This window comes from Aulonocara stuartgranti (genome assembly GCF_965226115.1).
Source record: "Aulonocara stuartgranti genome assembly, chromosome: 7".
Taxonomy (NCBI): domain Eukaryota; kingdom Metazoa; phylum Chordata; class Actinopteri; order Cichliformes; family Cichlidae; genus Aulonocara; species Aulonocara stuartgranti.
Window position 1 is genome coordinate 25628472 of NC_138945.1, and position 10961 is coordinate 25639432.

The 10961-nt window shown below is 41.6% G+C and overlaps 1 protein-coding gene across 5 annotated transcripts; it reads left to right on the forward strand.

Moving 5' to 3' along the window:
- The first annotated feature begins 868 nt into the window (after positions 1–868).
- Positions 869–8574, forward strand: slc35e4 (solute carrier family 35 member E4). 5 transcript variants are annotated; one of them, XM_082542270.1, is made up of 3 exons: positions 869–1385; positions 2300–2916; positions 5681–8574. In XM_082542270.1, the coding sequence occupies exons 2-3, from the start codon at positions 2319–2321 to the stop codon at positions 6217–6219; spliced, it is 1137 nt and encodes a 378-aa protein (XP_082398396.1). In that variant the 5' UTR covers positions 869–1385; positions 2300–2318; the 3' UTR covers positions 6220–8574. The 5 variants fall into 5 exon arrangements, with proteins under 5 accessions (XP_082398396.1, XP_082398399.1, XP_082398398.1 ...); XM_082542273.1 differs by lacking the exon at positions 869–1385 and adding an exon at positions 1399–1615; XM_082542272.1 differs by lacking the exon at positions 869–1385 and adding an exon at positions 1672–2086.
- The last annotated feature ends 2387 nt before the right edge of the window (positions 8575–10961 follow it).

Consider the following 10961-nt stretch of genomic DNA (forward strand, 5'->3'; position numbering starts at 1 on the left):
AAAGATGCTCTCTTACAAATTTGGCAGATAACATAAATTTGTATTTTGATTTCAGTTATTTTTCTCATTTCATCAGCAATCCTTTACAAACCAGATGATGGGCAGCCTGTGATTGACAGATGCAACAGTGTTCAACATTTTTCCATGCTCACTGTATTTACTATCATGCAATTGCATGTGCATTAAAGTTTAAAGCCCCTGGCAGCAGTTCAATGCATGTATGGTCAAGATGACACGGTGAAGAATCAGAATGGGGAAGAAAGACATTTTAAGTGACTCTGAATGTGGCTGGTTGTTGGTCTGAGCTGATCTGAGTGTTTGAGAAACTGCTGATCTACTGGGACTTTCCCACACAGCCATCTCTGGGGTTTACAGAAAATGGTCTGATAAATATAAAGTTAGCAGCAGTTCTCTGGGTGAAAATGCCTTTTAAATTCCAGAGGTCAGAGGGGAATGGCTAGGCTGTTTCAAAGGGAAAGGAAGGCTGCAGTAAGTCAAATGACCACTTGCTGCACCCAAGGGCATTTCTGAATGTACAACATGTTAGAGCAGATGGGCTACAGAAGCAAAAAGAGCACACAAGGTGGCACTCCTGTTAGCCAGGAAAATAAAGCTACAGTTTATACAGGATCACCAAACTTTACAGTAGAGCTCTGAAAAAATTTCGTTAGGTATTGATTTCTGCTGCAACATTGAGATGGTGGCATCAGATTTTTGAGGCGTAAGGTCAGAATTTGTAGTTATTTATTAATTAACTTATCCTGTCCGGCACCTTCAGCAAGCACAATCATTGTCTGAATGCACTGCTGTGCCAAACACATTTGCTTTTCAAACAGGAACTCTATTCAATTTTATCCTTTGTACTTTATATATATGCATATATAGCGAGAGTAATAACTCAAAAAGAACTGATACCCATCTATCAAGGTATCAGAGAGTGAGAGAGGTGTGAGAATCATTCCTACTGTTCTCTATAAAACTGTACAACAACTCTTCTTTCTGTGACTGGTGAGCACTCCTGTCAGGCATAAGATTACACAATTATTTTTGTTATACACCTTCAGCCGGTTTTTAAGATTGGTATAGTTAAAGTACATATTACTTATTATTGCACTACTGTCGTGCACAGGTTTTTTTTTAATCCTAGGCTGTACTATTTTTATTCAATTACTCAGTTCTTAACCAATCTGACCCATTTAGGATTAAGCTGGCTGGGCTAGACGGAGCTCGTGAACTAAAAATGAGCGTGACACTCCCGGTCTATGACATACTACACAAACACAGTTAAAAACAGTAGCATTGCCCTTTAAGTGAACCGTCCAATGACACAAACCTGACAGTTTGGTGACCGAGTGACGGAGATTTGGGGATGCTGTCAGAACAAGGTAAAAGCGGCGAAGCTCCTATTCTAATTAAGTATCTCTGAGGTGTATCTAATTGGTTTCTAACTCGTCGCAAAGCCTGTAGGATAAACGGGTGTTTCCTTTTTTCCTTAATATTCTTGTAGCTAACAACCTGCTGTTAGCTAACACTGCGGTTTAGAGTCACTAGCTAGCGTTAGCATGAGCATAATGGCATTTAGCCGTCTGGTGTCAAGTGCCAGTCCACAGTAGAGGTCAGATAACTTCAGACACATTACTGTTAAACTGTGTGAGGCTGTCGACCCCTCTGTTTTGGCTAAAACTGTTAAATTTAAAGCGCTCAGGGCCATGAATGAAATGTTGTCAGAGTGCGCTGCACTTAGCGTTATATGTCGCTTCTGATGTCAGGTTCTCGCTCTGCTTCTCCAGAGCTGGGAAAAAGATGCTATTTGTAGCCTGCATAAACGGGAAAAACATAATTCCCCTGATTTCATGTGTAGATTAATACTTATTGGCTTTAAATGACAGGCACACGGCATGCCTCATCGTGTTTACAGCTCACTGGCTCGTCACTTGCGGTCCTTTTGCTACACGTCGGGATAATAATAACCAATCCAGTCATTCCCCGTCGTGTGTTGGAAGGCGCGGACGGTTTTCCAGCCCGCCCCGAGCTCCTCTCCTCCGGCTGTCTTACTGTTGGATAATGTCATATTGCCAACGCAGGGGTGTGTTACACAATCAGGCCGTCATGTAAAACAGAAACACGTGTCTATAGGCGGTGCTGAAAAACGCACTTCTGTTTTTTACTGGGAAACATTGACACCGCAGAGTGGGTAAAAAGAGCTGCCTCTCGGTTATTTTCGCAGCTTTCAGCCGGTTTTATCATCCATTTGTGATTGAGATGAGAGGTGCGAGCTGAACATGTGTTTTCCTTGCAGAGAGGACAATGATAAGAACATGATCAGCGCCGATGGCTTCTCAAAATGCGAGGCGACCCTGCAAGAGACAGGGAGGAGGAGGAGGCGGCCACCCGCAGAGATGCTCCATCTGCTGTCAGCTGTCATTGTTTGGCTGGTGACCGGCACCACCATCTCCAGTCTCAACAAATGGATATTTGCCGTTTACAACTTCAGGTACCCTCTGCTGCTGTCAGCTCTGCACATGCTGACAGCCATAGTGGTGGATTACGGCCTGATCAAGCTGCAGGTGATCCGCCACAGAGGGGTCGGAGAGCAGGACCTGACCCCCAGCGCAAAATGTAAGGTGTTCCTGTTGAGCCTGACGTTTTGTGCCAGCATCGCCTTTGGAAACATGGGTCTGAACTATGTCCAGCTGTCATTTGCACAAATGATATACACTACCACCCCGCTTTTTACCCTGGCCATCTCCACACTGATCCTAGGCAAGCAGCATCACATCATCAAATACACAGCCATGATGCCCATCTGCCTGGGAGCCTCTTTCAGCATTATGGGAGAGGTCCAGTTCGATCAAACTGGCTGCTTCTTTGTGTTCGCAGCAACCATGCTGAGAGGAGTCAAGTCCATCCAGCAGAGTGAGTACCACTTTCTCTGCATCACTGTCCCGTTTTGCCATGCTGGGAAGCTGACATGTTGTTTTGTCCCGTTGCTAAAGAAAACAATAACCCAATTGACATCAGGGAGCATTTTAGACACTGCAGCCGTCTGCGGTCCTGGAACTTCTTAGAAATTTGGTGATTCACTTCTCCGTTCATAAACGCACCCTAGCATTAAGGCGGAATGGCACATTGGCTGGTTTTTCAGTTGCTAGGGGAACGTGATAAATAAACACATGTTTTTGTGGTATGCCCCAGTGGCTGGCTGATCTGTTGTATGTTTATTTTGGTTTCTAATATAAACTTTAATTTCATTATGAAGATGATTTTATCTTCTTTACATTTGCTGCTCAGGTTTTGATTTACTGAATAAGCTTTTTGTACACTCAACATTTCAGAAAATCCACCACAAACTGAGAAGTTTTTGAATTGCAAATCAGTCAGGTTCTTCTCTGCAGTCCTGTGTGTCCCTCACTCTCTAACTTTCCTATCTAGCTATAACGACCTAAAATGCCCCCAAAATAATAATAAAGGCCAGATTGTTGCTTGACTTTGTTAAATCTTAAATGATTCTTAAGAGACCTTTAAAGTTCGTGATTGGATTATCTAAATGAGGTAAAAATGAATGGCTTTCAGTTGAAAAAAAACATGCGAGAGATTCCTTTCTTAGATTGATGTCATGTGGACTAACTTTTGCCCTCGCTGCATTTGTCCGGTGTACTCATTCACCTAATGTTCTGAGCTCTCACTGGAGCTTTCATTACATAAATTGCTTTAAAGCTGCAAACCGATTGCGCCACAGATCGGTAGCTTAGCTTCCGCAACGTCATCAGTCTTCATAAGAATGTGGTTGTCAGAGAGGGACAAAAAGAGTCTCTAAACACACGTATAAAGAGAGGCCCTGTCTTTAGTCTGTTGCAGAAGCAGACATGCAGGTTGCTCAGAGGAATGTAATGCTGCACACTGTTCCTGGTGGAGCAGAGGTACAGGCACGCTCATAACCTCAAGGGTCATCACTTTAAATCCCTTCTTAACAAATTGCAGATGTTTTTTGCTTGTTGCTTTGTTTAAATGTTGGAAGGAAAATGTAGGTCCTGCTTTTGCTTTTGGGATGTAATATGTAAACGATGTCCTGAACATTTTATTTTTAATCATGGCTAAAGTTTTATGCCCTCAGATGTTGTCTCATGTTTCAAGAAGCTATTTTAAGCCTCTTACGCGTGTTGTTGCAGCAGTTTATTTTTGTACTCTGACACACTTTGTTAGGGCATTTTTTTTTAAAAACATTCAGCATTTAGAGTTTTGTTGTTTAACAGTAATGTGTTTGATTTTCCATGACATCATGGCATATTACACAAATTTCCCAAAAAGGAGATTTGCATAATGACCTCTGACGTGCTTTTCGCTCTCCTTTTGATGGACACACACGCACATAAAATCACACGGACCTGCTGTTATGAAAGTACTCCCTGTGTTTTTGCTAGGAAATATGTCTGAATCGATTGGTAGCAAAAGTATCTTTTGTAATGGGGAATGTTACAGTAATACAGATTTTTTTTTTTTTTTTTTTTTGCCTGTTGCAGCTGCTCTCACACATCATGGTAACTACATAGACTGTATATAAAGGCTGGACATAACTACCACACTGGACTCATTTTAAAGGCTCTAGGTTAGCATTTGGCCCCTGTCACGTGAGCCAGACCTGACCAAATATGGACGAGAGAGTGGAGCATTAACCTGTCAGTTAGTGCTAGCAGGCTCTGTTAGCATGCTATGTCCATACAGCATTCTGCTGCAACACACTGATAGAGATATTTGCTAATTAGACTAATAAAGCACTAATTAATTACCACAGCTGATGCACAAGCTTCTGGGATGCTCTGCACCTCATAGCAAACCAAAACATTAATAGACTTTTAAACATGTTCCAAAAAGTAGGAACAGCACAAGCATGGTGTAAAAGCTCCGGCTCAGTGAGGCACAGCAGATAATCATCACCTGTCTGCGATGTTATGAAAATAAAAACTATGAAATGTATCTGGTTATATCAGGCTGTAAACATGTGGTTTAGTGTTGTAATTTTCAGCAACTTTTGGCATGAGAGTCTATTGGAATGTACTGCTTTAAGTGGTCGTTAAAGGAACTTCACTTCAGTGTTGACTTCCTTTTCCAGCTTGCCTAAAACACACATTATTACATTTTGACAGACTGAAGGGTAATAGCCATTTGAAGTGTGTGTGCGTGTGCATGTGCGTGTCATTGCTGTTACAACAGATGTAGCTGTCACAGAGAGATTACAGATGTAAATATAAAGTAAACCAGATAAACTAATTCTCCCTAAATGAATACAGATCAGGACATTGATGTGACTAGATAAGCTTGAAGTGTTTCCTCTTTCTATTGCAAAGCCTCTGCGTACTTTCATTTGTATACATGTCTTTTCTGTATACGAAACTCTTTATGTGCTGGGGTGGGGGTTTGTCGTCCCCAGTCTCATCAGACCGTTGATGCACCTGCAGCTCCACGTTGGTGTTATTGTGCAGCATCTCCAGCACTTACAGCATGTGTGGGACTATTAAATTGAAAGAACTGCTGTCATGTTTTTTAGCTTGTGACACCGCTAGCTGTGCCTCAGTATCTTTACTTTGACACAGCTGGGCAGTGCTTAGTTTTCTGTTTTCTGTATGGGAATAAGTAGTGTGTTCTGTTTGTAACTGCTGTGTACATTTGTCTGTTTTTATAGGTATTTTACTTCAGGAGGAAAAGATCAACTCCGTGTTCCTGCTGTACCTGATGTCCATTCCCAGTTTTTGCATCTTGGCCATAGCTGCTCTCGCCTTGGAAAACTGGGCTATGCTTGAGTCGCCGCTTCATTACGACCGCCACCTGTGGGTCTTCATCTTGCTCAGCTGCCTGGGCTCGGTCATGTACAACTTGGCCAGCTGCTGCGTCATCACGCTCACCTCGGCGGTCACTCTGCACATCCTCGGCAACCTTAGCGTGGTGGGAAACCTGCTGTTGTCTCAACTGCTCTTCGGCAGCGAACTGTCGGCCCTGAGCTGTGCCGGCGCAGTGCTCACGTTGTCTGGCATGCTCATCTATCAGAACTCAGAATTTATCGTTAGCTACCTGGATGCACGCAGGGCCAAAGCAAAAGGCTCCGTACGAGTGGATTTTCACAGTGCACGTGGAGAAGACTCGGTTAAAGCTAGTGCGTCTGATAAAACATATCATCCCCATCATCAGGGCGCAGACAGAAAACAGGAAGACAAAATGGACTGAAAAGAAAAGAGGAGTCGTACCCTAGTGTGTGACTTTGTACAGCTATAGTGTCGCCAACAGTGACAGATGTTTTTTAAAATTTTTTTTGACTTCCTCACTGTGCCACTTTATTTATCTCCAATTCACACAGAACTGGAGTCTGCAGAGAGGAAAAGTTGCCTTTTTGCATTAGTAGTACTATTATTATTATTATTTATTTATATTTCTTTGGTTTACAATGAAGGTAACTTTTTTGCCCTTATCCGTGTCACATATAGCCTATAGCGGTATATGCATGCATGAGCACACTGAACTCATTGATACCTCATCAGGTATTCACACTGTCACTCTTACTACTCCACTGTGAAAATGTTCTCGTATCCAGAGGGCTTTAATCAACGTTTTGGGTGTCTGTTGTGGATATTATCCGCTACAGTAAAGCCTCATAGATTGGGGGGGGGGGCCTCAGATCTGAGCGGGCACAATTTGTAATAAAAAGCTATATTTATGGTACTGTTACCTGACACTCTCCCGGCCCTATTGTGGTAAGGGACTGGGTGTTTTTGGCAGCTTTTTTATGTAGACATGTAATGTGGGTAGCTTGTTAAATAAAGGCAAAGGCACTGCTGTTGTGAGTGTTGGTAAGTTACGAGTATGGATAGAGCTGACACTTCTGTGCAATGCCACATAACATTTCCTCTCCTGAAGCACATTTTTAATAGGAGGTTGTGTTTCGTCCTACTATAGGAATGTCAGTGTGGCTTTCCACTTCAGGCCTAAATTTTGTTCTCGCTCCAACCTGGAAAGACGGTCTCTGTAGAGCTAGTCCAATTATTTCCAACTTTTACAACGGCGCACTGATAATTAGGTTCACAAGGTCTCTAAGGAGTGTCACTCAACCTTAGCTGGCTTTTCCCTCTGGAAGACCTGAGGAGGAAAAAAAAAAAAAGACTTGAGATGTACTTTAAGGTCGCTTCTTAAATCCTAACCTTTGTTAAGCCAGCACGTCTTAGAGAAACTGACTTCTTTTAAAAAGTGTTCCGTTTTCACTCTCAGTATTTAAAAAGCATCTTATTATGACATATTTTAGCCCCCCTCTGATATTTATATGAAAGAAAATATTTATTTTTTAGGGCCTTAGCAATAATCAGAGGGGGTTTAATGCTGTGGAATTTGGTCCTCAAGTGTCTTGCAGCTGTGTACATGTAAAGTCTGAGTGTGTTAAAGCAGACGCTTGCATGCTTTTGCTCCAGAAAGCATCCAAAATGTCCTCGGATGCTTGTTGCACACCTTCCTACATGCACGGTATGCCAAATGTTTACTTTAAAGCTTTTTTTTTTCTGCTTTTTTTTTTTTTTTTGTCTTGTGAAACCTGTTCTGTCAGTGACCAGATACGACCAATGCTCACGTACAGTGTGAGCTCTCAAAAGATGAAAACAACAAAGCCCTGCGTGGAAAAAGGCTCAGTATGACACACCAGTTTTTTCAGCATGTTTCACCGTAAGAATAACAGCAAACAACGCCGCATGTTGATTCAGCTGAATAACATTTCAAGGATGTCATTCATGAAAATTACTCAAAACGTGTAAGATGCTTTTATAATTCCATGATTAGTTGAAAATGGTTGCATTTAATTTCTTTTGCAGTGTGTATGGTTTTACTGGTTTTATATTTCTTAATAACACCACTCACATTTAAAAGTGATGTTCAACAGATCATTTCACTGGTTTTAGGCTACTGTACTGAATACCTCAACTCTTAAACAGGACTTATGCCCCCTTGCGTTCATAGGACTGAGATCAAGCAGCTTTTCAATAGTCATAAAGAAACCACAGCGAGGGAGATCGCTCACAGATAAAATAGTTCATATATACATTTTGACAATTTAATAATCGGTAAGCTGTAGTTGGTTTGCAGGTTTATGATCTAATTTCACAGTCTCAGCTCTGTTTGGCAGGTTTGGCTACTTGTTCTTGTCATGTTTGAGAAGATTATGAGTCTGGAGAAGATAAAAAAAACAAAGCAATTGTTGCATTGACACGGTACGAAGACGCCGCTTAAAAAAAAGCCTACAGTTCCTGTGTGCATACTGTGTTTGATTGTTTGCAAAGTTAGTTGGATGTAAATAGTTATTTTATTTTGTTATGTATTTTATAGTCATATGACTGGTTGAAACTATACTGGTTCAGGAATGAAATGTCTGCCTCATGCCTTAATTGGACATACTGTAGATGAGAATGCAGTTTTGATGAATGCTGTAGGTGTTTTTCTTGTTTACGGGCAAAGATACGGCTCATCCATGTACACGTGACCTGCAAATGTATGAAAAGAAAAAAAATGGACTGGTATAATAAAATAACAAAACCAAACACCTCATTTCTGAATTGCCTTGTTCTTGAAACTGCATTCATATCTGAAATGAATTCAACACCACCTTCCTGTTATGGGGTTAGAGAGACCAACCACATCCTTTGTAATTGATGTAATTATATGCTTAGGTTGGGTCACTGAGTTTAACCCTCCTGCCATCCTTTAAAAAACTCACACCCATTACCCTAGGGACCATTCTCAGCCACGCCCAAAAACGCCATAAAAAGACCATATATCCATATTTTATTCCACTTTAAATTAGCCAACCTTGTAAAACTACTTCTCCCTGAAATATTCATGTAAAGTTTTAATTATATTGTCGTTGTTTTAACCCTTCAAATCCCAGTGTTATTACATGAGCGCCCTGTGTTATAAGCCCCAAAAAACAAAAAACGAAACTAAATATTTCCACAAAAAACCAGTTGAAGTAATATGTGATTGTCATTATAAGTAGGCCTTTAGATGGACCAAAGATTGGCACCAACATACATTTTGACCTGCCATTATTTTTTTGCATTTTTTTTGCAATTTAAAAATTAAAACTTCAAGGCCCTGAGTCTTCATTGACATCCAAGAAAAGAAGAAAAAATAAAATCATATAATGATAATTTGGGGATGAAAAATAGCGTTTATAATGGAAGTCAATGGGCAGAAAATGGTCCCCAGGGTGATGGGTGTGGGGATTTCTGCTGCTCAGCCATTTTAGGCTGATTTAAGGAATTCACACTGGAATATTAACATTGACAGGTAAAAACTATCCTGTGGCAAGTTTGGTTATATTCCACTGAACACAGTGGAAATGGCAGCCATTTAACACATAGCAGTGGCACAAAAAGGTCCCAAGAAGGCAGGAAGGTTAAACTGAATTCTTAACACACATCTTAGAAGACATTAGCATTTTTAACTATTGTAAATACATTTATTGGATACTTTATTAGCCACACCTTGCTAGTACTGTGTTAGACTCCCTTTTCCTTTCAGAACTGCATTAATTCTTCATGATATAGATTCAACAAGGTGCTGTAAACATTCCTCTGAGATTTTAGTTCCTATCGATATGACAGTCAACAGAGTTACTGCAGGTTTGTCATCTAAACATCCATGATGTGAATGAGGGGATGGCCGTGATCAGCCATACACAGGTAGGCTGTGTTGTTGGTGCGAAGTGGCTCAAAATGTGCCAAGAAAATGTTATACCGGTAGCAGCAGCAGCCTGAACCATTAAAACAAGTCAGGATAGATCTATGCTTTCATGTTGTTTACACAAAACCACGACTCATCAGACCAGGCAACGCTTTCCATATTTGCTGTTGTCCATGTTTGACGAGGCCGTGGCATCAGTATCCTGTTCTTAACTCACAGTAGTAGCAGCCTGTTTGGTCTTCTGCTGTTGTAGCCCATCTGATAAAAGATCTGATATGTCATGTGTAGTCACAGGTGCCTTGCTGCATACCTTGGCTGTAACAAGTGGTTATTTTTGTTACAGTTGCCTTCTTATCAGCTCAAACAGTCTGCCCATTCTCCCTCCTCCTCTGGCACCCACAAGGCATTTTTGCCCAAGAACAGCCACTCGCTGGATATTTTCTACTTTTTTTGGACTGTTCTCTGTAAACCCTAGAGATGGATTTATGGGAAAATCCCAGCAGATCAGCAGTTTCTGAAATACTCAGACTAGTCTGTCTGCCACCAACAATGTTCTTATATCAACTTTTATCGCCTTTCTTCCTGATTCTGAAGCTCGGTTTGAACTTCAGCAGGTCGTCTTCATCATGTCTAAAGACACTGGACTGCTATCACGTGATTGGCTGATTAGATATTTGCATTGATAAGCAGCTAAAGAGGTGCACCTAACAAAGTGGGGGGTGAGTATCATTAAGGTCCTCAGAAACTTTCACATATGTGCAGTTCATAGAATAGAGTCTGTGAAGGTTCTCAGTCATCCAGGTCATCGTAGTCTAAGGAGCTTGGAAAGAAAAGCGTCTGGACTTCTTTCAGTTGCTTGAAGACGTTTCACCTCTCATCCGAGAAGCTTCTTCAGTTCTAAGGGTCAATGGTGGAGAGTCCCAGATTTAAGCCCAGTGGGAGTAACCCCCCAAAGAGGGACAAAGGACCCCCTGATGATCCTCTACCTAATCACATGAGCCAAGGTGTGTAAGCGGGTGTGGGTCCCAGTCAGCCAGGGTTTCGGGTGAGCTCATTGTGAAACCTGGTCCCACCCTATCATGTGATTTCCTGAGGTCAGATGGCCCAGGATGTGAGTGGGCGTTAAGGCGTCTGGGAAGGGATCGCAAAACTGGGTTATAGATGGCAGACAGTTGGTGTCGTAAACCACCGCCTCTGTTCAAAGATGGTCGCTCACAGTGGACGTAAATGGCTTCTTTCACTCCTCTTTC